We start from the raw sequence: 27461 nt of genomic DNA, 5'->3' as shown, positions 1-27461 counted from the left end.
GAGTGTATTTTTGATGCATTTAATGTTAGCTAAATTGAAAAAAAACTGCTTTTCTTTCAAAAATAAGAACATTTCTAAGTGACCCCAAACGTTTGAACGGTAGTGTAGATTGACTAGTAAATTGATAGCTTTGCCTCTAAGCTCAGCTCTTTCCTCACCACAACAATCTAGTACAGAGTCCACAACACTGCAGACAATGCATCAACCCATCTGTGAACCTCACATTTCAATCTCAAGATACATGAACTCCCCCACTTGAGGCAAGGGCTCATTTCTGACACAGAGAGGGCATTTCAGCCTTTTCTAAGCTGAGTATCAAGGTCTCATATTTTGACATGCTTCTTCTCATCCCAGCTGTTTTGCACTTGGCTGTAAAATTGATCCAGCGAGAGCTGGAGTTCTGGGTTTAATGACACCAACTGTCACGGTACGTCGGGCCCCCTACTTGTCGCCTCCGTCCACAGCGGCAGTTGTCTTGTTGTTGTGTTGTGTTCATCCCTCAGGTGGGCGGGGCCCATGATACATCTCATCTGAGGGTCATTTGTTTGTCTATATATGTCTCGTCTTTGTACCAGTTGACCGCTGGTCATTATATCCTTAATTTGGATCGCGTCACGGGTTTTTTGTTTGTGCACTTTATTCATTAAAACCTCCTTTTTCCCTGAGACTTGGCGTGATCGCTTCCATTTTATTTTGCACTCCCTGTCCATCGCAGAATGACCAGCCACTTTCGGAAGTCACCAGTCTCCTTTACTTTCTCCTTCATTTGGGGACCGGTGGTGGTCCTGTGCCACGGAGTGTGGCACAGAGGGCTTAGCTCCTGAGGGAGGCCTTGACCAGGAACGTGGGGGGTTCTCCTGAGTCAGAGGATGCTCCCTGCTGAGATGGAGTCCTCCCCCATGGTAGGGGGATCAGGGTAAGTGCGCGTATGTCACGTCCAGCCCCTCCCTCCTCCCTGGTCCCGCCTAGCTTCCCCGTTCCCATTTGTTCCTCCCTTTGTCTGTCACGCCCTTTTCGTCAGTGCACACCTGAGTCTTGTTTCACCGTCTTGTTTTCTGTGTATATAATCCCCGTAGTGTTTCACTCCCGTATCGGTCGTTGTGTCTTATGGTGTTTGCTCTTGTGTTTCCTGCCGTTACCTGTTCCCTCTTTCCTACCTTTCCAGCGTTTCGCTCTTGTTCTACATCAGTTTTATCTCATTGCTGTCCCCCCCTGCATTGGCTTTTACGTAAGTTCTCCGTGTTTTGTGTTCGCTCATCTTTGCTAGTTTCCCTCTTGTCTGTCCTTGTTCTCCGTAAATTCTAGCCCTCGTTGTTGTTTTGGTTCCCTCCGTTGATCTATGGTGTTCCCATTTTGTATGTTCCTTGTTGTTAGCAGTCATTGGTTGTTGGTTCGCTCGTTGTCTGTTTCGTGATCCGTTCATGGTTTGTTGTTGCTTGTATCTAGTCGCTCCTTGTAGTCGTTACATCATTTGTGTATATCTTCCCATCATGTTTGCCTGATTGTAGGGTTATGTTCTCGTGTGTGTTCTCATTCCAAAGTTGTATTGCTTACCCGTTTGGTAGTGTCTTCCCCTCTATCTTTAGTGAAGTCCCTTTCTGTCTTTTGTGGTGTAGTTTAGTGTTTTGTTACTTCCTGTACAATAAATATTCAAACTTTTGCATCCCTCCCGATATTCAGAAACGTAACAGCGTATGTGTTTTGTGTGGGAATGTGTGTGTGTGTGTGTTATGTGTGAGTGCTTCTCCCTGGCGGTGGATTGTGGTTTTCCTGGACCTTGTGAGGTTCTCCACCTGGCTTGTAACTGAGGATCGGCTATCAGCTGTAATCTCTTCTCCAGTATCTCTGCAAAAACCTTGCCAGGGAGGCTGACGAGTGTGATCTCCTGATAGTTGGAGCACACCCTCTGGAAAAACAACCCCCGTCTGCCAATTCACAGGCACGTCCCCCAATGACCATGCAATGTTGTAAAGATGTGTCAGCCAGGACATCCAGTCCCTTGTAGACCTCATCCACCTCTGGGGTCTTGCTGCCATGGAGTTTCCCAACTACCTTGGACATCTCATCCCTATTAATGGGCAAACATGTCCCCAGTAGAGGGTAAACTCTCACTTGAGTCTGCCAGCTCTGCTTCTTCTGTCATTTTAGCAGTGCTGCCATTGCTACAACTGCTGGAGTCAATGCTTGTACATTGAAGTTCCCTAATTTAATAATAATAATAATAATCAGGAAATCCATAAAAAACACTACTATGAAGAATAGATCCAGAAAAATGTTTACTTTGCCAGGGAGAATGTTAACAGGACCTACTCCTGGTAACGAGGTGGATTTCAGTAGCGTTATCCACCGTAAGCTTTTAAAGCAATAAGCGAACCCAAGAGCCTAGCCACACAAAAACAAAGAACTGAAACCTTCACCAAAACTACTGCAGGAAAAGTGCTGAAACAAAGTACAGCCATAAGCAAAGTACGGGAAAAAATAGGACAAACTCAAGACATGCGGAATCCTGAATGCAGGAAAATAAATACATCTAACAAACCAAATAAAGACGCCAGGGGAAGTAACTGGCTCTCTGACAACAGCGGTAAGTAGCAAAATCCCTTCCCAAAACAACAAAAAAACCAACAGAGAAAACACAGCAAAAGAAAACTTGAGAAAGGCCAGTGTGATTGGCGCAGGAGTGAGAATACTCGAAAGAGCAGGTACAGGGAAACATCTCCAAACAGAGAATCAGACACAGGTGATAAATGTGGTGATGAGACACCAGAGGCAACACGATTCCAACTGAGAAAATGTTGGGAACGCAACATGATACCGACAGAGAGAGACTGGCTGCATGCTCATAGCATAGGGCTACAAACAACTCAGCAGTGAGACACTGCAAGGAAAGACAGCTGAACGTCATCACTGCTGATTGTGATCGTGCTGAAAGGAGCTGGCTTGTGGGCTCCCCCCAATGGCAGTAGGTGGAAAGACCCTAGAGCCAGCCCTGACACTCCTGGAGCGAGGCCTGTACTTGAGTGCCCAATGAGTCGGCAGCTCATTTATCCTGGTCAGTCTCAAACCAAAGGACTCTGTATACTAACAATGTTCTGTAAGCAGAGAATGAGACTATTTGAGCACCTTAATTTGTCAGGTGTGTGTGGTAATGTGAATATACACCCTCTTCTATAATTAGTCTATAGAATTACCTTAAATTTTTGATATTGATAATAATGATAATATTATTGATAACATCTGCTATATATGCAGTTAGCAGTTTTCAACCTCAGTAAGCAGGTTAAACCTTTATTTTTAAATAAAGATTTTTTTTTCATTAACTTGCTACAAAGACATTCAATAACAATAAAAATAGCATTTAATGATTTTGTGATATTTAGATAGACGCATGTACCTGGTCCCAAGATGAGCAAATGTATATTGTGAGGGAAGATTGCACTCATTATACAGAAACTTTATCTCAAGTTGACCTTGTCATAAAATTTTTACAAAGTACTCAATTGCTGTACTGAAAAATGTTTCGTTTTCAGTTCGGATTTATTTTCGGTTGATCACTGGACTTTTAGTACTGACTGTGCAAACATCAGATAACTAAGAGAAATTTCAAACTAAAGTCCTTTGTATCATAGAAACAATAACTGGTATTACAATCAGCATGCATAATTAATGACCTTTCTGTGTTCAGCACTGACTATGCAAGCATCAGTAAAGAAAGAGGACAAATATTTAACAAAGAATTGTATGAAAGTTCCCAGGTGCGCATAATGAATGTCCACTGAAATTGTGAACCAAAGACATTTATTTCAACTTGAAGAAACTTTCAGTTGATATTTGAACATGATTTTTCTTAATTTCAACATGAAAACATCTCGAATTTGCTTAGTTTGAAAGCAGAATATGACCGGATTGACAAGTGGGGGAAACAGACTATACCACATACATATCATTATACGAGCACTAAGGTTCATTTGAACCCTTTGGTCAGTAATATAAGCAGCACAACGGGGCACATAGTAAATGCATATAACAAGAAGTTGTAGGCTACATGTGGAGAACGCTTTTCGCATAGCTTGAACACTGGATATTTTTAAGACAGTGATGATAATAGCTATGTAGGAGAATATGATGAAAGCAAGAGGGCCAAGCAGCACATTCATAGCTACAGTGAAGTTAAGAAGTCTCACATGTGCAACATCTCCACAGGCTAGCTTAATTATGGAATTATGATCACAGAAACACTGTGAAATTACATTGGAATCACAGTAGTGCTCAGCTATAGTCTTTACAACTATGGCTGTCAGCAGTGGGATTGGAAACACCCAGGTCATTAAACATGCAATTGCTGTGCTGTGGTTAGTAACAAGTGCAGGGTATCTGAGTGGATTACAAATAGCAATTAATCGATCAGCTGCCATTATTAACAAAGTAAAAGATGTGACAGATCCCAGAAAATGGACAAAAAACATTTGTATAAAGCAAGCATGAAATGGCATAGTATCATCTTTAAGCAAATATTTTGCTATTATTTTAGGCAATGTTGTGGTTCCAAAAGCAAAGTCCACAGCAGCAAGATTGCAGAAGATCAGGTAGCATGGTTTTTGAAGGCTCTTTTCATAATACACAAATGCAATAATGAAAATGTTTCCCACTACAAGTGTGAGATAAATGAAGAGGAGAAATGATCCGACTGCTGTGTGATATTCTGGAAGGAGTCCTGGAAATCCAAGCAGGAAGAATTCTGTAATTACTGTAGAATAATTGTGTTGGTACATATCTTTTTTCAGTCTTCCAAATCCACCTGATAGTACATCTGAAGAAACAAACATGTAATTTATGTAATTTAAAATGGGAAATGTAGGTAAAATTTAGCCCTAACCTTAACATAATCTAAACATAACACATGTCCAGTTACGTAAATCCAAGAGATAATCCACCTGACGAAACACTTGACACAATGCAGGGTGTAATCCCTACAATTATTTCCAAGTATACATTAATAAAATCATATGTATATGTACATGTTAATGTATATGTTCTGTCTATATAATTTTATGTCTATATAAGCAAAATCTAGCATCAGTCAAAAGCCTTACATTATTGCCTTATGTATGTTCAACAGAATTAGTTGTTTCTCAGAAATCCTAAGCATATAAATCTCTGAGATTCTCACTAACAATACTTAAGTGAGACTGAGAGACCCAAACATCAGTTTATATATGTTGTTCCATTACACCTGAGATCAGGTAGGTGATGTAATGATATATGCTAATGCAACAGGACTTGATGTCATATGCATGTTCCCTTTGTTGCCGGTCCTCATTTAGACCTGACTACACACACCAGTGTTTTCCCCACTAAAAAAGATTAAAAATAATAGAGGTTTAAATGTCAATTCACAAACATTGAGAGGGAGGCTCTAGGTATTAATGCAAGATATATATATATATATATATATATATATATATATATATATATATATATATATATATATATATATATATAAGTAATATAAATTCCCTGAGGATTCAGATAACATTGCTCAATTAATTATTATTATTTTTTAATTAATTATTTTGTTTTATTTTTGTTTATCCATCTCCCATAATTGTTTTTTTTTCATTACATAAAATATGGAAAATCAATACTCTTGAGAGGGACCTGTCTGATGACAAATATAGACAAAAGCCATACATTTTACATTTTCTAAGTATGTATATATTTAAAGTGTAATAAAAGTCTTATTTATGAATAATAAATATATACCTAATGCTAAATTTAATGGGCCTGTCACTTTTTTTTTTTTTTTTTTTTTTTTTTTGGGCCTGTCGTTTTGATACAGTGGACTGGGAGGTTCTGACTGAGCCACAAAGTGAGGACACATGAGCTGAACGAATCACAGGTTCAATCATATTCTGTGTAGAGAATGTGATCTCCTCCTGCACAACATGGTGTTTGACACATAATAAACCCTGGATCATGAGAGACATAAAGGCCACACAAAGACATGGACCGACTTGGGTTTCTGCAGAGAGGAGGGCGCTGATAGGACTACACAAGCTTACCAGTAAAGCACATGGGGTTTCCCTTTGGGGTTGTAAGAAGACACTTTGTGAGTCCTATGCACAGGCCAATTTGCTACTGACTCAACCCTCTTGCTTTCTATGATGATGTCTGTCAAACACATTACGTACATGGGCGGAGCCAAAGGAGGGACGGAGGTAGCACTGGACCCGCCCGCAGGTGCCACCCTAGATGATTGCAGAGTTCTCAAGCCTCACACAATGGACATGAGACACACGCAGTTCACAGACTCACACGACACACCTTGTATCTCTCATGCACAGAAATGACTAGGACACTGTCCACCAAGGGCCACCACTATTTAATTAACTGAGGACAAAGAGCAGGCATCTAGCAGTTTCCTGCAGATTTCTGAAGAAGCTTGTCACACACTGGTCAATAACGCATCTACCTAACCGCCAATCACAAAATAGCACAGTTGTATCCAGGTAAAAACCCCCCCCCCCCATGCCGGGAAAACCAGAGGAGCATGGGCCCTCCAGACAAGTCCCGTTGTCGGCAGCATCAGGAGCAAATGTGTCTGCAGTATTAGGAACAAACATGTCTGCAGCGCTAGGACTTTACTGAAGTGGAGGCTAAAATTAAACGGGGTCCATAAAAACAGTTACTTAAACAGAAATCTGACCATGATATTTTTTTTTATTAAACAATTGATAAAATTATAAAGCTCAAGATATATAGAGATCACATAGAAACATTATATCCATCATGGAAAAGATAATAAATAACAAAGATAATAAAAAACAAAGAAAAATGACATGCTCTTTTATATAACTGTATATAAAAATCTGACAAATTGTGCTTAGTGTGACAATTGTACTATTTGTGCACATTTCCATGTCAGACGTGTGTGTTTCTGTAAAATTACAGCCTGACACATGATTAGCCTACATAATTATTTATCTAATGGCATAAATAATATTAACTTTGGACAGTTACTAGAGACAGTTTTGGACAGTTACAAAATCTCCTAATTGTGGTTAGACATCTGCAATATGAATACATTAAAATTTCAGATTTAATGAGTTCAGAAGGCATGTATTCAGAGGCATGTACTCAGATGGTCTTATAAAGTATTTATGAGCCCATAAGATGAAAGATGGACTGGAAAGGAGGAAAGGAGGACTGCACACATTATATTGACTCTGGCAGTACATTGACATAATGACAGATGTTCTAGCCACCATTTAATGAACAGTGACATTCATTGATCAAAGTGAGACCTAATATTCACACTGAAGTCATCTATATTAATATTCCCTTAATACTATCTACTATTGTTCTTACAGTCAGCATGAAGATTTGGCTGTAGATATTATCTTTGCTAAGATAGAGAGCAAGGTACTTCCATTTAAAAGTACAATATATTGTCATTCTTTCTTGCAAATTAGATATGTAAATTTGAATAATAAAGAGATAATAATTACATTCATTATTTTTATATGTAAAATGTGCTTGTGACTGTGGCAATTTTTGTGGCTTACTTAGCTAAGATGTGATACTAACAAGCTTAGAAGCTGTGTGATCCTTTGTAGACCTAAAACTGGGAGGTAATTTGCCTCGCTTTAAATTTTTAGAATGTACTGAGAAGATATAAAGAATTTTTGTATATTTTGTACAGATATACATTTTTGTTTATTTAGTATGAAGATGCTTTCAGTATTGCCTGGGCAAAAATCAGCCCAAAGAGGAAGGGAATTTAACTGCAAATTTAATCAACAGTTAAAAAATGTACATCCCAAGTGTAATGAACATACATTTTTTACTTATAAATAATGGAATCATTTTAATTAATTTAATTTAAATTAATTGCTTTTTCATCTAAAAGGTTTCAGTTGATGATGGTTCATGATCTTTCTTAATTTCACCATGACAATGTCTCGAATTTGCTTAGTTTGAAAGCAGAATATGACCGGATTGACAAGAGGGGGCAACAGACTATACCACATACATATCATAATACGAGTGCTTATGTCCATTTGAACCCTCTGGTCAGTAATGTAAGCAGCACAACGGGGCACATAGTAAATGCATATAGTAAGGAGCTGTAAGCTACATGTGGAGAACGCTTTGTACATTGCATAAACATTGGATATTTTTAAAACAGTTACAATGATTGCTATGTAGGAGAATATAATGAAAGCAAGGGGTCCCAATAGAACTGTCATTGCGATGCAAAAAGTAAGCAGCTTTGAATGCTTGAAATTACTACAGGCTAGCTTAACTATGGAATTTTGGTCACAAAAACACTGTGCTATTACGTTGGAATTGCAGTAGTCCTCACCTATGGTTTGTATAACTATAGCTGTTAGCAGTGGGATTGGAAATATCCAGGTAAGTAAACATACAATTGCTGTGGAGTGGTTTGTAACAAGTGCAGGGTATCTGAGGGGGTTACATATGGCAATAAACCGATCAGCAGCCATTACTAGCAAAATTAGAGAAATGACAGTCCCAAGATAATGGACAAAAAACATTTGTACAAAGCAAGAATGAAATGGCATTGTTTCATCTTTAAGCAAATATTTTGCAGTGATTTTGGGCATTGTGGTGGTTCCAAAAGCAAAGTCCACTGCAGCAAGATTGCAGAAGATCAGGTAGCATGGTTTTTGAAGGCTCTTTTCATAAGACACAAATGCAATAATGAAAATGTTTCCCACTGCAAGTGTAAGATAAATGAAGAGGAGAAATGATCCGACTGCTGTGTAATATTCTGGAAGGAGTCCTGGAAAGCCAAGCAAGAAGAATTCTGTAATTGTTGTGGAATTGGCATGTTGGTCCATAACTTTTGTCAGTGCTCGAAATCCACCTGAAAAACCACCTGATGACACAAAAGAAACACTTCGAGAGCTACTCCCTGCAATTTAAAGCAAAAAGAAATTGGGTTACATGTTCAAAGAACAAACATTAATGTTTCAAATCCACTTGATAATAGACCTGTTAAACACTTAAGACAATGTGGGGTATAATCCCTGCAATTTTAAAAGGAAAACAGTAGGTTAGGTTGTATTTTCTAAGTATATCATAAAATCTAGTAATGCCGATTTAATAAAAAATACAAATGTGCAAGCTGTGATCAATTTTTACAATACATCACAATGTTAAATGTATATATTCATAAAATCATGATACATCCACTAATATAGAGCTAGGTATTTTCTTGCCTTTATGTATGTTCAATAGTATTTGTTTCCTCTTAGTCTTAGGCATAGAAAATTCTCAAATCCACACTGTCAATACAACTGAAGATGATTCACATAAGCATCAGTTTATATATGCTTTTCCATTACACCTGAGTCCATTTAGTTAATAAAATAATATATGCAAATTCAATGCTTGACATTATATGCTTAGGTGTTTTATGCTTGTGCTCATTTACAAAGCAAAGTAGTAATTCTTCCCCCTAGGGTTAAATGTCCTACATGACAAATTGTCAACACAAGAACTACATAATCAGCATTATAACTAGATTATAACCTCTGGAGAAAAGTAGGTGAGTACAAGAATATATTTATATTTGTATGTACTGTATTCAAAGCATTTCAGAGAAAGTGTACATTAACATGGATGTAGTCTCAGCTGGGTATGTTTATGGCAGAAGTGATGATTAATGATGATGTCTCACTTATTTACATAATAATAAAAATGTAAGATAATATTAAATATCAAAATATAAAATGTATAGGTATATTATTTACAGTGAATATTTTACAGAAAGATTTTGTAGTATGCGTATAGGCAACTGAACAACTAAGAAGGGTAAATGTAGTTACTTTTTTAACTTTTTATTTCTTTTTAATTCATTATCAGAGCTTATAGACTGTATAAGCTCTGGTAATTGGAGTTGCTGGAGGTACGTAGGTATTAATGGTAGACCTGATGTCAGCAATGGCTGCATACCACTTAATCGGATCTCAAAGGGGGCAGACCAGTAAATTCATTCCAAAATTACATGGAAGTAACAATAAGTCCACATTTTTATTTGTATGAGTGCAAAGAAGTAAATTACAAAAATCTTTATATGAAATTAATTGTTATTTTACTAAATATATTGTGAAAAACTTTCTACTTTAACTTTTTACTTTTTAAGAAAAATATGTGCAATTTCAACAACACTTTTACTTTTAAACATTTATTTAAGTGCATTATGCATAAAAACTGATCACAGTGACATTTTCCACATCTGGAAAGCAATTCTGAACACATGGTGTGATGGGCAGGGTGAGCTACTAAAAAGGAAGCGATCACGCCAAGTCTCAGGGAAAAAGAATGGTTTAATTGAAAGTGCGCAAACCAAAAACCCGTGCAATAGTTCCAAATTAAGGATATAATGACCAGCGGTCAACTGGTACAAAGACAAGACACATATAGGCAAACAAACGACCCTCAGGTGAGACGGATCACGGGCTCCGCCCACCTGAGGGACGCACACGACGTAACAAAATAACAACAACAACAGCCGCTGTGGACGGAGGCGACCAGTAGGGGGCCGCCTCACCGTGACACATGGACTTTCAGTTTTTCTTGAAAAATCAGACACTCTGTGTCCACGTTTTTCTTTTTTGACAAAGACATTTCACTTAAGAGGGACAATATAGGAGCTGCAGATTTTAAATAAAATGGAGTTTATTCTTCTTTAATAATGCAGGTTTATTCCATGGGCTGGACTGAACCCCCTGGTGGGGGGTTTGACACCCTGTATGTTTGTCCACGTTTTTCTTTTTTGACAAAGACATTTCACTTAAGAGGGACAATATAGGAGCTGCAGATTTTAAATAAAATGGAGTTTATTCTTCTTTAATAATGCAGGTTTATTCCATGGGCTGGACTGAACCCCCTGGTGGGGGGTTTGACACCCTGTATGTTTGACACCCCTGCTCTAGGGTAAAGGGACCAGATGAGAGGGGGAAGAAGACGGGAATGAAGACGTGTTCCAGACAGAAGTAAAGGTTTCCATAGGGAGGGAAAAATTTATGCTGTGTTTACGCACAAGCATATACTTTCTTGAGAACAGATACACAAGCAACCAAATATGAATACTACCATTGGTCATTAAGCCCATTAGCATTTAAAGAAAATATTTTAGTCTGCTAGAATTATAAATGTGGCACATTTCTGTACAAGTGCTCTGGCCTTCAAAACTGTAAGCTGCTAATTAATATCAGGTATGGTGCAGTCCCTGACCCCTCCTCTTGCGCGTGTGTTTGTGCGATCTGCATCCATTTTTTTCCATATGTATTTCCATTTGGTGTGATTCAATGTGTGTGTTCATCCATCTCACCTGTGGCTTGTCCCCTCAACGTTGTGTTGCACTTGGGTCTTGTTTATTTGAAAGTTTTTTTTATGTGTGTAGGTATAGTGATCATTGCTTGTCTTTGAGTCCTCACTATGTGTGTTGTATGTTTTTTGTCATTGCTAACTCTAGAAGTGCAGACTTTTGTCATAAATAAAAAACATGTTACTATGCATGATCTCATTTCAGCATCCTGCTTAACCCTCGCCATTACAATATCATTCCCGTATTATGGTAGCATTTGTATGGTAATGTTTGCTATAGTAATGTTTGCTCATAGTTGGGGGAACATTTAAGCTTACAAATTTTGCATTCGCAGTGTGTAGAAAATTGCACATTGATGTATCAGAAGTAGTTAATTACAAGAACATCTGCTAAATGTGATTAGACATTTGCTATCTAAATTAATAGGAAAATCTTTTATTTGTATGTTTGTTTCAGGGTTCGTTATTAAAAGGTATTTACTAATGGTAGAACAGTTCAGCAGTTATTGACCAGATAGGGGCATGTACTCTGGTATGCTGATGTGACAGAAAAGATCTGAATCTCAAGGTAAGAAAAGAAGTACAACAGAAGGTTGTAATGACACTTTGGCTGATGCTTCATTTACATAATGTCAATGGTTCTGACCACCAGTTAACATAATGTTGAGCACTATCACTTACCATCACAGTGAGAATTGGTGCTCATATTAACATCCTCTGTAATATCAACATACAATAACTGATGCACAGGATTTTTATCAGCATGCCTAACAAATTGATGAACAGAATATTTTTTTTTATTATTTCTTGGATATTGGATATGGATAGTGAGTAATGATGAAGCAATTACATTCACACTTTTTATATGTTAAAGGTCCTTTTTACTGTAAATTAATCTTGTTTACCTTGTTTAATTTTGTTTACCTGGAGTTGTATTTTTGTCAGGCTTTGATGCTGTGGTATTTGAAGCCCTAAAACGTGGGTGTAATATGGCTTATAATTTTAGGGTGACCTTGTTTTTCATTTTTAAAGTGCTCTAGATTTGTACAGATGTACATTTCTGGTCCTTTCAGAAGCACAGAGGAAGCAGGTATAACCATGATCTTTATGAACAATCAGAACATTTCCATATGAAAATAACTTATGCCCATTGCAATTGTATCACAAAAACAATTAACCTGAAGGTTTCAGTTGATGATGGGTCATGATCTTTCTTAGCTTCATGATGAAAATGTGTCGAATTTGCTTAGTTTGAAAGCAGAATATCACTGGATTGACAAGTGGGGGAAACAGACTATACCACATGCATATCATAATACGAGCACTAAGGTTCATTTGAACTTTTAGGTCTGTAATATAAGAGGTACAGCGAGGCACATAGTAAATGCATATAGTAAGAAGCTGCAGGCTGCATGTTGAGAATGTTTTGTACATTGCTTCAACACTGGATATTTTTAAGACAGTGATAATGATTGCAATGTAGGATAATACGATGAATGCAAGGGGACCCATCAGCACTACCATAGCTACAGAAAAGAAAAGCAGTTTTGCATGCATAAAATCACTACAGGCTAGCTTAATTATGGAATTATGGTCACAAAAACACTGTGCTATTACATTGGAATCACAGTAGTGCTCAGCTGTGGTCTGTACCACTACAGCTGTCACCAGTGGGATTGCAAACACCCAGGTCATTAAACATGCAATTGTTGTCGAATGGTTAGTAACAAGTGCAGGGTATCTGAGAGGGTTACATATGGCGATTAATCGATCGACAGCCATTATTAACAAAGTGAAGGACGTGACAGTCCCAAAATAATGGACAAAAAACATTTGTACAAAGCAAACATGAAATGGCAGAGTTTCATCTTTAAGCAAATATTTTGCAATTATTTTGGGCATTGTGGTGGTTCCAAAAGCAAAGTCCACAGCAGCAAGATTGCAGAAGATCAGGTAGCATGGCTTTTGAAGGCTCCTTTCATAAGACACAAATGCAATAATCAAAATGTTTCCCCCTGCAAGTGTGAGATAAATGAAGAGGAGAAATGATCCAACTGCTGTGTGATATTCTGGAAGGAGTCCTGGAAATCCAAGCAGGAAGACTTCTGTAATTACTGTAGAAAAATTGTGTTGATCCATAACTTTTGTCAATGCTTTAAATGTACCTGATAGGTCATCTGATGAAACAAATGCTGTTGGGGTGATGTAATGATAGAAATATAAGGGTAGAAACACAGGTACTGAGGAAATTTTTAATTGAAATGTAATTGCATTTTTAACTGCATAATTTATATGTTTATTTATAAAGTATTTAGTATTTATAACACAATGTTTATTTTTCAAAGCACTTATTAGTACAATTATTATAAGTCCATGTATGTTTCCAGTAACATAGAACAAGGATCAGTTAGAAGTACTGTCTTACCTTTATTTATGTTCAACAGTATTTGTGTTTTAGAAATCTTAGGCATGCAATATTTTCAAATACACATTGACAATACACAACTTAAGATGATTCACACAAGCATCAGTTTATATATGCGTTTCTATTACACCTGAGTCCAGTTAGTTGATGCAATAATATATGCTAATTCGACAATACTTGATGTCATCAGCCCTCGTTTTATTGCTTGTTCTCTTTTACCATAAAACATAGCAGTATTCATCCCGCAAGGACTACAGCATACATACCCATCTATATCTATGTCTTGGAATGTTTGACGACACAATTGAGAAGATATAATAATAATAATAATCGTTATTTGTATAGCACCTTTCATACATACATGCAACTCAAAGTGCTTTACAGAATAAATAAAAAAAAAACATTAAAAGGAAGCAAATGTCACGGTGGGTCGGCCCGGATGCCACCAGAGGGCGCGAACAGTCACTCGTACACCAACCAACACGCCTACCACTTTGCAGCGCACACCCTCAGATCCAAGGACACTCCCACGTTCCCAATCACCTGAGTTTTTACACCTGTCACTAATCTGGTCTGCCCTCTTATATTCCCACAGGTCGCGCTGTCCAGCGCTGCTCATTCAACCTGCTACCGCGCCTCGCTACGTGCGAGAGACCCGTCACTATGACTGTTTGCCTAACTTCAGTCGTTGTTGATTTTCTGTTGTGTTCGTTCTGCCTTGGAGTTTTCTGTTCATTTTTGTCATGGAAAATAAACGCTTGCGTGCACAGCCCCTGCCTCCTGCTGCCTCTGTCCCCACGTCACAGCAAAGATAAGTAGACAAAAAGAAAATGTTAAAAGAAATTAAAGATAAAAAGGAAAAAAAAACAATAAAATAATATAATAAGATAAATAAAATGGCAATGTTTAAAATAACTAGAACAAACATAAAATGTAGCTAAATAAAATAATGTAATAAAGTAAAGTAAATAAGACAACAATAAGATGGAAAACTATTAAAATAATTAGAACCGAGTTAGAGTTACTTAACTAAAAGAAGATCTAAACAGGAAGGTTTTGAAACTGTGCAAGAATGAAATGCCTCTGAGCTCTTCAGGAAGAGAGTTCCAGAGCTTTGGGCCTTAGTGGCTAAAAACACCCTCGCCAATCTTTAATCGGCTTTTAGGAATCACCAGTAGATTACTGTTTGAAGATCTGAGAGATCTGACTGGAACATATCTAACCATCATTTCACTGAGGTAAAGAGAAGCAAGACCATGAAAACATTTAAAAACCATCACTAGAACCTTAAAATCTATTCTAAAACTGACAGGTAACCAGTGCAGTGAGTTGAGTGCAGATGTAACTCTCTTTCTCCTGCGGGCCAGAACCCTTGCAGCAGTGTTCTGAACTCGCTGTAGGTGAGAAATAGAGCTCTTTGGAAGAGCAGACAGAACAGCATTATAATAATCTAGCCTTGATGTGATAAATGCATTAACAAGTTTTTCACTGTCAGTAGGAGAGAGCATATCCCGGACCTTAGTGTTTCGAAGGTGAAAATAAGCTATCTTGCATGTAGTCATGATGTGTGATTTGAAGCTGAGCTCATTATCAAAAGTGACACCCAGTTTCTTAACACATTGTTTGACATTTGGATTCATTTGATTTAAATAAGTCTGGACATAATTCCTTTGTGATTCATTACCAAGAACAAGAACCTCTTTCTTATCTTTATTTAATTTATTTAATAAAATAAAATAAATAAAATAAAATTGGATAAATTATATTATATATATTTATGTTTTAAGAATATTTTAGGCACTCTGAGAGGGCGTAGAGCAGGGGTGTCAAACTCATTTTCACCGCGGGCCACATCAGCATAATCGTTACCCACGGAACTTATAAATGTACCTAGTCCTTAATGTTAAATAACTCTGAATTTATTACTTATTCAAGTTACAAATATTACAGATATATTTGTGTAAATGTAAACAAATTGTTTGCTTGTTGCTGTTATTGTCACGGTGAGGGGGCCGGGTCGCCACCAGAGGGCGCGCATCCCGGTCAGCAGCCGATCCCAGCAAACACCCCCGAGCACGCAGCCACTCCTACCATCACAATCACCAGAATACTGATGCACCTGTTTCTTGTTACGTTGCTCTTTTTAAGCCCGCAGGTCGTCCGGTCCAGTGCTGCACATTCACGCTACGAGCCTTACTGGACCGTCAAGCGCTGTCTCAGAGTCCTCCTGCCTGTTTACTCATTCAGAGTCTCTGCGTATTGCCTTGCTTTCTGTTAATATTCTATTATGGAGAATAAACCCCCGTTCATTCCACCTGCGTCTCCGGCTGCCTCTGTTACGACGCCTCCGGCGTCACAGTTATTATAACATAAATCCTTTAAATTTGTTATGAAACCCACATTACTCCATCAATCAACGATCAAACTATCCAAGTGAATAAAGAAAAAATTATCAAATATATCACATTTACTTTGTTCAAAACTTGAAATATCAAATTACAGTGAAAATAGCAGTTGCGCTTCAAAAATGCTCCCTCTGAAAAAGACTGAAGCGTGGCGATTTCTTTAGCCACAACAAAGCAGCTTTTACTGCTGTTTCGTTTGTGGTTGTGAACACATTCTTTTGCGATCGCAGTTTGCTTTTTAATTCTTTGACAATTAGTTGTTTTTCTTGATGGCAAAATTTGGCATACTTATCTCCGTGTTTGGTCGCAAAATGCCGACATATATTGTACTCTTTGACAACTGCCACCGCTTCATACCCGTTTTTCTCCTTGAAGTGCAAACATCACGTTCCCATCTTTCATGAAACGCCCTTCTATCTGCATTGATGTTTCTCTCACACTTATTGGGAAAATCGCATCGATATGGAAATACTGCAGTGTCGAGATGCCGTCACTTCGCGGGTAACATAATTGTGGGAATCGTAGTTTTTGCTCACTTTAACTTTTTTTTTTGGACAATTTTGCTTTTTAAGCTCTCGCGGACAACATAAAATGATGCGGCCCGTGGGCCTTGAGTTTGACACCTGTGGCGTAGTTGGCCCTGATGGTTCCCCACTGGTATATGTAGATATATAAACATTATATGTAATACACTGATAAATACAATTCTGAAGTAATTGGTAATGAAAACAACAATGATGAGAAGAAGAAGTATGGTAATAGAAATCTTCTCTATAAATGTTTTGCCCTCAATGCAGGAGTAAAACTTTCGGAGAATATAAGTCTACATAAAAATGGAAGAAATTGTAACTCGCTATTAAATTCATGGCCATATTCGTTTTCATGTTTCTTTTTGTTTGTTCAAATGAGTAATTAGCATTGAATACATGGTTAGTTAGCTAGCTAGCTAAGTAGGCAATTGCTAGTACACAACTGAAAAATGTCTTAGCAATGCACTCGGCTATCTGTCACGGTGAGGCGGCCCCCTACCGGTTGCCTCCGTCCACAGTGTTTTGTGAAGAGTTCCGCCGTGCTTTTGTTTTGTGTCTGTGGCACGGCAAGGACCAGGGCGTCTTCCTGGGAAAACTTTTCGAGTCTGTTGTATGTTTGTTTTGAAGAGTTCCGCCGTGCGTTCGTGTTTGTGGCACGGCGAGGACCAGGGCGTCTTCCCTGGGAAGACTCTTCATGTTTTGTGTGAGTAAAAATGTGTGTACATGTTGACAGACGTGTGGATCAGTGTGCGTGCTCGTCGTGTTTCATGTTGAATGTTTAACGTTTGACGCGCATGCCGCTCCTCACCGTCGCCTCGCTCCCCGTTTTGTCTTGTGTTTCATGTGGGGAGCGACTGCGAACATGAGCGGCGCGTCACTATATGTGTTTACGTAGAGCGTGCATTTGTGGGTCCCGTCTGTCTGTCTGTACACTGTTTTTGTTTGTTTGTCTAGTATTAGCGTGTGTGTTTTGTCCTAACGTGTTGTCAACTGTTACATGTAATTCCACGCATGCTCCTCCCCTTAAATGTGTGTTTGGGGGGGGACCGGTTGTGGTTCCCCTGCCACTGGGGTATGGCACGGAGGCAGGGTTGCCAACTCTCACGCATTGAGCGTGAGACACATGCATTTGACCGTTTTCACACACTCTCACGCCACACTTCCGATATCTCACGCCGAAAAAAAAAATCCAGTTTATTTACCTCAGATCCACATATATGATTCAATACGTTACTAGTTCGCTAGCTCTGGCGCCATCCACCGGCGATATAACACTGAATCTGTGTCCATTTTACGCCCCCCCCCCCCCCCCGCTCAACAAAATACACTCGCCACCGGCTCCAGGTTAAAATCTCACTCCAAGCGAACGTCAAAAGTTGGCAACCCTGCGGAGGGCGTCTGAGGCGCATTTGTGTTTTATGTTGGTGTGTGTTTGGGTGTGTGTGTGTGTGGGTGTGTATGTGTTCTGTGCAGGTGCTTCTCCCTGGCAGTGTTCCTGGACCTTGTGGGGGTCTCCACCTGGCACGAGCCCCCTTGTGTTGTGGGGTGACCGGAGCCCAGTCATGAAGAGCCCCTCCCTAGCGGCCGGTCTGAGAAGCTCCTGCTGGAGATGGAGATCCTCCCTCCTACCCGGGGTGACCAGGAGGCCCTTGGGGCTGCTCCCTAGCCCGCGTCGGGTGTGCTCTGGGCCTCGGTCTCTGGCACTCCTGGGTTGGGTGGAGGAGTCCACCTTGCGATGAGAGGCCCCGGGAGGGGTTGGCTCCCCAGGAGGCTGGGGTGACCCCTAGCAGAAGGCAGGGGTCAGCTCTGGGAGGAGGTAGGTCCAGAAGGTGAAGTAACCACGCCTTGGAGAGGTAACTTGCACACACACACACATACACTAAGGACGATAAAGGAGCCATAGCTCCTCGTCCTCACACCTGTGGGGCTCACCGGCTGAAGGCCGATTAGGGCACGAGGGCCCTGTGACCGACCAGGGCGTGGTTATGTGTTGTTGACGGCCCAGTCGGTCCAGGGTCCCACCCAGGGAGGTGAGCTGTTTACTGTTGTGTGTTTTATGTTTCAGCTCCTGGACTGTAGGGGGTGTGTTCCTGCCTGTCCCTGCCTTCCTGCCCCTTCGTGTTTTGTGTGCAGCCGCTGTGTGCCACACACCCAGTGGAGGGGAGTGCGGCTTGGTGGGGGGGTCTGTCACGGTGAGGTGGCCCCCTACCGGTCGCCTCCGTCCACAGCGGCTGTTGTTGTTTTGTGACGTCGTGTTCGTCCCTCAGGTGGGCGGAGCCCGTGATCCGTCTCACCTGAGGGTCGTTTGTTTGCCTATATATGTCTTGTCTTTGTACCAGTTGACCTCTGGTCATTATATCCTTAATTTGGATCTATTGCACAGGTTTTGGTTTGCACACTTTCTATTAAACCATCCTTTTTCCCTAAAACTTGGCGTGATCGTTTCCTTTTTAGTTCGCACACCCTGCCCGTCACACTATCTAGCTAGTTATTTGTTTTACCATAGTAAAATATAGCATTTGAAGGTTCCAGCTTGCTAAATGCATTTGATGCTGTGAAATAATAAATATTTGAACATTACACTGTATGTAAGAAAACAAATTCTATTTTAAAAGGTTTTACATAGGGAGCATATCGCTATAAATTAGAGCCTTAACTTTACTGTCAATATGTAAGTACATTGGAAGGCCAGTACTTTTGTAGTTTTATTCAAGTAGTGGACTAAAGAGACTTCTACGTGAACTGGATTGCCTGTACCAAGCCAATAATTTTCATCTACCCTGTATTTATCCAGTCTTCCATTATTGGATTTGTATTTGACCCAGTCATAGTGTATTTGTCCATGCTGTTATAACCCTCTTTGTCTCCATATCTGGCTTTGTGTCAGTCCTCATGTCTGTGTTTCTATCACTTTTACAGGGTTGCCAACTCTAACGCATTGAGCGTGAGACACACGCATTTGACTATCTTCACACGCCACACATCCGATTTCTCGATGAGTTACTAGTTCGCTCTGGCGCCTACCACTGGTGATCGATCGATCGCGATATAATACTTAATTTGTGTCCATTTTACACCCCGCCCGGTAACAATTTTTGTGTCCCCCCCCCCAAGTCAATAATTTACACTCGCCACCCCCTCCAGGAACAAATCTCTTGAAAAGTGATCTTGAAAAGTTGGCAACCCCGCTTTCACAATTCCTGTTCCCATGTCCATTCTTCTTCAGATCCTTGTTCAGTTCCGTTGTCCACTGTCCTGTTCAGCCTATTGTGTTGTGTCCCTGGTCCAGTCTGTCCCATCCTCTGCATCCCTTCCCATGGCTGGCTCCTTTTCTGGTACTCCTTCTAGCAGACCGTGAGCACCCACTTGTCTCTGTCAATATCTCAATAGGATACAGGGTGCGAAATAATTTAGGGTCAAACATCTATTTGGCAACAGAACACTGAAAGTTTGCTTGCATCATATTTTCTAAGTACATTTATTAAATATATGTTTATTAATCTTTCTATGCAAAATGTTCACCATACAGAAACATGACATGTCTGAGGTCTGAAAATGCATAATGTTAATAAAGAATGTTTGTTGTTTTATTTTCAGGAGTCTTTTTAGCTGCTTTCATGCAGGGAAAATAATATACAGTTGATTTAACTTGGCAGGTAATTGTTTAACTCTTGATGAGATTAAATAGTTGTGCTAAAGCATGACAATATTATAGGATCAGAACACTTCCTGGATGAACATTCATCCTCTAATCCTCTGTAATCCAATCATGTCACAGTGCTATTCTGATCATGGCAATAAAGCCACGGTGTGGTTCTTGCCTAATTCACAGCAGCTTCTGCAGTGCATTTACACACACACACACACACACACACACACACACACACACACACACACACACATACACACACACAAAACTTGCTAATATGTATAAGGCCAAGTATTTTTAGCTTGTATCTTAATAGAGACTAAATAATGATATATGGTCATATATCATTTATATTATATGATTATAATATAATACCACTGCTAAAACAACAAATCAAATTTTGGTCTAAGACATCTGCACAGTTGTATATATATGTATGTGTGTGTATATGTATATATACACAGCTGGAAATATATTTAAATATTTGTATGTACATGAGTCTTTCGGAAATGGCTAATCAAAATCTTCTGTACCTCTGCTGTTCTCAAACTGTAAATTAGAGGGTTGAACATAGGAGGTAGGAGGCTATACAACATGACAATGGCTATTTGCAAATCAGCATTAAAACTAATACCTATATTGTTGGATAAATAATTAAAGCACCTGGGAATGAAGAAGAGGCTGATAATGATGAGTTGAGAGCTACAGGTGGAGAGAGTCTTCAACCGGCCCTGAGTGCTTGAGATTCGTAGAACTGCTACAGTAATACAGCCATAAGAAAACAGAATAATGCTAAGGGATCCCAGTAGTATTACCATTGCAGAAACAAAAGCTGGTATACTATATGGAGTCCTGTCAGTGCATGCAAGTCTTGTAAGAGATATGTGATCGCAGTAACAGTGCAAAATAGTGTTGGGTCCACAATAAGGGAGAGGAAATGCTCGAATTGCCATCATTAGGACAATAGTATGAGCCAATATCCAAGCCACCAGGCTCAGAATTAATACATTTCTGTTAGTCATAATACTGTGGTATCGAAGTGGGCAACAAACTGCCACAAATCGATCTATAGCCATTAGTGCCAGAATGTATGAATCGACCGTGCTAAAATAATGCACGAAATACATTTGAATAAAGCAACTTACAAATGAAATGGTCCCAGCTTGGAACCAGTACCTGACAATTATCTTTGGTAATGTGGTTGTGCTGAACAGAACATCAGATATAACAAGATTGACAAAAATATAGTACATAGGTTTATGGAGTGTTTTTTCTTTTACAAATAAAATAACAAATATTACATTGCCTAACAACGTGCACATATAAACAAAGAACATGACTGCAGAAACAAGGCCATAGTAGTTGACGTGAAGCCCAGGAAAACCCACAATGAAAAACTCCTTCACAAAAGTCACGTTTCCCTCTGACATCCTTAAAGTTCACGTCCTTAAAGTGAAAAATGTAATTTCAGGTCTAAAACAAAAGTAGGTCAACACCATGGATTGTACTATACTAAAACATTGCCTGTTGTTAATTATATTTCATTATATTACATTTGATCAATTTTAAGTAGATAATTAATTACAAATTACTTGTGACAGTGACAGACATTTTCAGACAATATATGCTCCCTGTTTACCTAGGTCACTGCTTAGCAATGGTGGAATGAACTATGATAGCTCCTTAGCAACTAGTGTGTGGATGGTGTCTCACAGCTGTTTTATATTATTCACATAATCTCACATGACCAGGAAGGGAAAATAAAAACATTGTGAACAACACCTCCAGAGACTTATGTAAGAACAAATATTAAAGGCTAAAATCTCTGGGTGATATCACTTTGTATTTTTAAAGCAATATCGCCTTTTCAACTAAAAAAATTAATTAATTCAGTTCAAATTCAGTTATCGCACTCTCAATATCTACTTATCCACTCCCATACATATGTACATATATACAGTACAAGCCAAAAGTTTGGTCATACCTTCTCATTCAATGTGTTTTCTTTATTTTCACTTTATTTACATTGTAGATTCACTGAAGGCATCAAAACTATGAATGAACACATGTGGAGTTATGTACTTATGTATTACCCTTTGTTCTGATTATTGCTTTGCACACTCTTGGAATTCTCTCAATGAACTTCAAGAAGTAGTCACCTGAAATGGTATTCAAGTGTGCCTTATCAGGTTATATATATATATGTTTTCACTTGGTGCACGTTGTCTATTAAATTCTCCTTTTTCCCTGAGACTGGCATGATCTCTTCCTTTTTATTTTGCACTCCTCGTCCAAATGTGTCAAAACAACATTCTGCTGTTTTGTTCTGTTCTAATGCTGTGCTGTTCTTGGTCGTTGACATTAGGAGTGAGATTTAATCTTGATTTGCCCTGTCACATTCCATACCTGCTGAGTCAGTGGCACATTGAACACTCCCAACAAAACATCAGTTCAGTCCTGAGTTCTTGATAATGTCAGATGCTCATTGTGTGCTTTGTGTTGAATGTGCCTGTGTGTGTTTTCATATCACCAAGGCCGCAAATCTCGGCGGTGTGGAGTACCGGCGGCCTCGGGTATAGGCGTGGGTCTGGGGCTTGAAATCTACACTGGGCACATCCATCTTGTTAGTCTAATGTGTTGCAGGTGGTTATGTGTTGTGTGTATATATTGTGTGAGTTAGTCATGTCCCGTGCTCGTCTTTGTGTGAGTCCTATCTATGTTATATGTCAGCTTGTTGGAAGGCCAAACCAGGTCATTCCTCCTATACCTCTGTCCTATACTTGCAATAAGAACATGAGTGTCTGAGAGGGCAAACAGGCGGTGTGGCTGAGAGGGCAAACAGGCAGTGTGGCTGAGAGGGCAAACGGTCTTTTGACCGTGTGGACCGTGTGGATCGTGTGGACCGTGTGGATCGTGTGGACCATGTGGATCGTGTGGACCGTGGGGAGTGTGGGAAGTGTGTGGATTGTACTTACTGGACTGCATTATATTTACTCTCTTAAAGTAATGACTTTATTGTAAACCATCATTATCTGTATTAAATGGGCAAACAAAAAACATCAACTTCTCCTCATCATTCACCTGCAGTCACCAGTAGTAGTCAAAAAAGGAACATTGGAACAAAAAGCTACTACAATGAGAGTATGGGTCTGTCTCAAAACCTAGTGAGCTCTCTAGGCATTGACTATGTAGACAGCTGTCTAACTAGACAACGTTCTAACCGCCATCCAGCCTCATAAGGCACATTATTGGGACGCTCTAGACAGCGACTGCGTCACGACTTGGCCCCGCCCACAGCACGCGCCCGCTGTTTACTCAGCTCAACTGCGGTAAACACCTCGGGTAATCGCTATACCGGCATTATGGACGAACCTGTTGCAGTTTTTATTTTAATTGTTTTTGGGCTGGAGGAAGAGCGACGGAGACGTGAAAGCCGACGTGCTGCAGCCAGACGCCGAAATTTAAGAAGACGAGCGCTGATTTCTGTCCTTGAACGGGTAAGATCTGCTCAGATTTTCTCGGAGGTAAAAACTTTCTTCCTGTACTTGATTTCAACAATTAATCCCCCCCCCCCTATTATAATGCTGTCTTTTAAGCATAAAATGTATGTTTTTAAAGGATAAAACTCATCTGCAAATACGCATTTTATTTTATGCAAAGTGATACAAATATACACATGTAGACAATTCATTTTAAATAAATAAATAAATAGATCGATCAAATTAGAACCTGTGTGAACAGTTAATTTACAAAACAGATAAGTGATATTCTTTAAACACGAAGTAAATCACTTTTCTGTTTCGCAAAATAACTTCACACACACACTAAAAGTTATTTTTCCATTTCTTGCAGGGAGAAAGACCTACAAGGTACTGTGCTCTGAACACAAGTGTACCACTTCTGAGAATATTCCTGGACGACACCCAAATCAAATCAAATCAAAGTTTATTTGTATAGCGCTTTTCACATGTCACAAAGCGCTTTACAGGATTTAAAAGGTTAACAATACTATGGGTCCAGAACCCTAATGAGCAAGCCAAAACACCCAAGACACCAAGCCTGACTTTCGCCTGAACCGTGAATCCCTGAAAGTGCTTTTACAACTCATCAACCATGAGAGCACCCATGGTTGGGGGGGAGCCATCGAAGTGTTGGTTTTTCTTTTTTGGTTGGCCTGTGGCACATCATACTGCATTGTATCCCGTGCTTTTTTTTTAATACCCTACGGTTCTACAGTGCACCGTGTAATTCACAGAGTGGCCAATGAAATGCGGCGAATCCTTCCAAAAGTTATCCGGCACCCAAAACCAGAAGAACTGCAGAGCATCTCTGATGGCTTTGTGAGGCTGGGAAACCATGCAGCTTTCCACTCTGTAGTTGGTGCAATAGATGGGTGCCATGTGCGAATCAAAGCCCCTGCCTGTGTCACTCTGCACAACATCTGCATGGGAGCAGGAGATGTTGTTCAGCCTGAGGAGGAAGCAGATGAAGATGAAGCTGATATGCAGGAAAACGACGACATTACAGCTGTCAGTGGCCACCAATTACGGGAGCAACTTTGTGCCAACATTGCTGGTGTCCAGTGATTTTATTAAACCAGAAACAAATAAATCAGTTTTGTTTTCATTAAATGTTATACATTTGCACTGCCAGCATTAAGATGCTTTATAATTCAGGAAAATACAACATTTTAACCTCAGTGTTCTACACAAACGCTTCGAGTGTAATCAAACATTTTGCAATATCTACCTAATTTTAAATAGTTTAGAAAGATGCCTAAATGCATGAATATTAAGCAATTATTAGCTTAATATTAGTTTATACTGTAACTGGCAATGCATTAGTTACGTATTAACTATTTAGTTTTCTAAAGCAGGTTTTCTATCAACTTCGATTGCTGATCTGGTCCCTAAGAGTGGAAATCATTTGTATATCTGAACACTGGCTATCACGTTAAAAAGCCCACATACATGTCCTATTAACCCAGCAGGGCTAACAAACTATACAAGAAAGGAATAACTAAGATAACTAATAAAATATTACAGTGACTGATTAAAAAAACGCTTTTAGATGGGCTGTTAGCATCAGCTGTTAGCATCAGCCCATCTAAAACAGTGCTCTGACGCTTCAAAACCCGCTAGCATAAATGCTAACCCATCGATATATAAAACACTGGAAAAAGGCCACCGACTAACCCAATAAATCGCTAATTTGTGTTCTTTTATGCCAAGAAACCCCATAAAATACAACACTTACGCTATAAAAACTTAAATACAGGGTTCATACACTTTTTTGACAATTAATTTCCATGACTTTTCCATGACTTTCAGACAAATTTCAATGACTATACATTCTCTAAACATGTGTAGACATGAAAAATAAGAAAAAATCCAGGCCAAAATTCCACAGTATATAATAAATTAATGAAAAGCCATGTGGTTTAATTGAAAAAATAAACATTTACCGTATTTTCAATATCAATATAAGCCGCAACTACAAAGTTTTTTTATGGAAAATGTTGTAGCCATAAGCCGTATCCGGGCTTACAGCCGGTGAGTCCCCGCTTAACGACGGATCTGGTTAACAACGGACCGGAGTTACGACCGACTTTTCTTAATTTCGCGCGGTGCGTGGAGGTGCAGTGGCAGCACTGTTGAGTGTTGTGGAGTGGTGTGTTGTGTGGTGTTGTGGAGTGTTGTGTACGATAAGCGGAGGCAGCACAGCCTCCACTGCAGCCCATCTCGGCAACACGATCGCTCTTTCTCGCGTTGTACGCACGAGAACGTCGTTAGTTTTTTTCTATACTGTGTTTACGATCAAAACGTATCTAAATCTAGGGTCGCGCTTAACGACGAAAACTGCTTTACGACGGACTTTTCAGTCTCTAACCCCATCGTTAACCAATTGATTAACCACACAGTGCACATTTTGCACGCCCCATGTCCTTGTCTTTCTCAAGCCACAGCTTGTATTTGTCCAACTGAAGCAGCCATTGTTGAATCGGCATTTACCAGCATTACGTGATTTACATATCATCAAAGCACAATCTACAGCTCCGCTTGGAGTCCAACGCTAACACAGCGAACTAACGTGTGAAGTTACGTTAGTGGTCCGCACAATGAAAAAAATGGCTGTATTATATATATTTATTTTTTCTTCCGGTTATCGGAACGACATAAATTTATTGTGTCAAGCAAATTTTCATAACTTTTCCAAAACATTTGAGTATTTTTATTTTTTTCATGACCGTACGAACCCTGTAAATAACTTACATTTGAAAATGACTTCGCCGCTGGACGTCCTTCTTCCGTCCGCCATGATGAAAAAAGTTGAGCTGTGCCGTGCTGCCCCGCGTTGCATCATGGGATTGCCTTACCGGCTGAGGAAGGGTCTAATGCTGACTTATTACAGGGTCAGATTAAGGTATCTTAGTAGACAGCATTTTTAAGGTATCTAAGAATTGAGACAGCCTACTTCTCAGGAACGCGCATCCCATGACGTAAGATGCTGTCTATGTAGAGAGCTCACTAGGTTTTGAGACAGACCCAATAATGATGAAAGGACATGACCACCAGAGGCCCCCATTCCGAGTATTGATGATTGTCAAGGTTACAAACTCCTCACACCTGCAGCTTATAGCACTGGATTATAAAAGACACATTGTGAAGTATTACCAATATGGTCTGTGAAGCACTCAAGCTGTGGGCCTGTGCCATTGTCTCCACTGTCTCTTGACCCTTTGTTTTCTCAAGTCAAGGTTTATTTGTCACATACATGGTCATACACAGTACGATGGGCAGTGAAAATAATAATTAATAGAATCTTTAAAGATCTTGCTGGATGTACATATGGCTGGTGTATTTTTTTTATTTCAACCTAGTCCAAACTTTAAACCTAGTCCCACTGTAAAAATAACTACATACTAACAGCATAAACATGTACAGTCATGGATAAAATGTATGCTTGAGTTCTGTCTTGAAATGATGGGATCAAAATGATCACTCAGGAATGATGCAGGTAAACTTTCCACAGCTGTTAAAATGTGCCTTTAATATCATGAGGAATGAAAAAGGTATTAACTATTATAGGTTCTT

General features: G+C 39.4%; 4 protein-coding genes across 4 annotated transcripts; all 4 read right to left on the bottom strand.

Moving 5' to 3' along the window:
• Positions 1 to 3803: 3803 nt before the first annotated feature.
• Positions 3804 to 4772, bottom strand: LOC143478336 (olfactory receptor 2AT4-like). Its single transcript, XM_076977293.1, has one exon. The coding sequence runs from the start codon at positions 4770 to 4772 to the stop codon at positions 3804 to 3806; it is 969 nt and encodes a 322-aa protein (XP_076833408.1).
• A 3126-nt stretch (positions 4773 to 7898) lies between these two features.
• Positions 7899 to 8864, bottom strand: LOC143478334 (olfactory receptor 2AT4-like). The gene has a single exon (XM_076977292.1). It carries the CDS (start codon positions 8862 to 8864, stop codon positions 7899 to 7901), a length of 966 nt encoding a protein of 321 aa, XP_076833407.1.
• Positions 8865 to 12531: 3667 nt separating this feature from the next.
• On the bottom strand, positions 12532 to 13497 carry LOC143478333 (olfactory receptor 2AT4-like). Its single transcript, XM_076977291.1, has one exon. The coding sequence runs from the start codon at positions 13495 to 13497 to the stop codon at positions 12532 to 12534; it is 966 nt and encodes a 321-aa protein (XP_076833406.1).
• A 7346-nt stretch (positions 13498 to 20843) lies between these two features.
• LOC143478332 (olfactory receptor 52B2-like) lies at positions 20844 to 21797 on the bottom strand. The gene has a single exon (XM_076977290.1). The coding sequence runs from the start codon at positions 21795 to 21797 to the stop codon at positions 20844 to 20846; it is 954 nt and encodes a 317-aa protein (XP_076833405.1).
• Between the last annotated feature and the right edge of the window lie 5664 nt (positions 21798 to 27461).

This window comes from Brachyhypopomus gauderio, chromosome 16 (genome assembly GCF_052324685.1).
Source record: "Brachyhypopomus gauderio isolate BG-103 chromosome 16, BGAUD_0.2, whole genome shotgun sequence".
In the NCBI taxonomy this organism is placed as follows: domain Eukaryota; kingdom Metazoa; phylum Chordata; class Actinopteri; order Gymnotiformes; family Hypopomidae; genus Brachyhypopomus; species Brachyhypopomus gauderio.
The sequence above is the reverse complement of the archived record's forward strand: the minus strand, read 5'-3'. Positions and strand labels throughout refer to the sequence as shown.

Coding starts and splice junctions, on each gene's coding strand:
- LOC143478332 (XM_076977290.1), bottom strand. CDS start 21,797: ATGTCAGAGGGAAACGTGACTTTTGTGAAGGAGTTTTTCATTGTGGGT.
- LOC143478333 (XM_076977291.1), bottom strand. CDS start 13,497: ATGGATCAACACAATTTTTCTACAGTAATTACAGAAGTCTTCCTGCTT.
- LOC143478336 (XM_076977293.1), bottom strand. CDS start 4,772: ATGTACCAACACAATTATTCTACAGTAATTACAGAATTCTTCCTGCTT.
- LOC143478334 (XM_076977292.1), bottom strand. CDS start 8,864: ATGGACCAACATGCCAATTCCACAACAATTACAGAATTCTTCTTGCTT.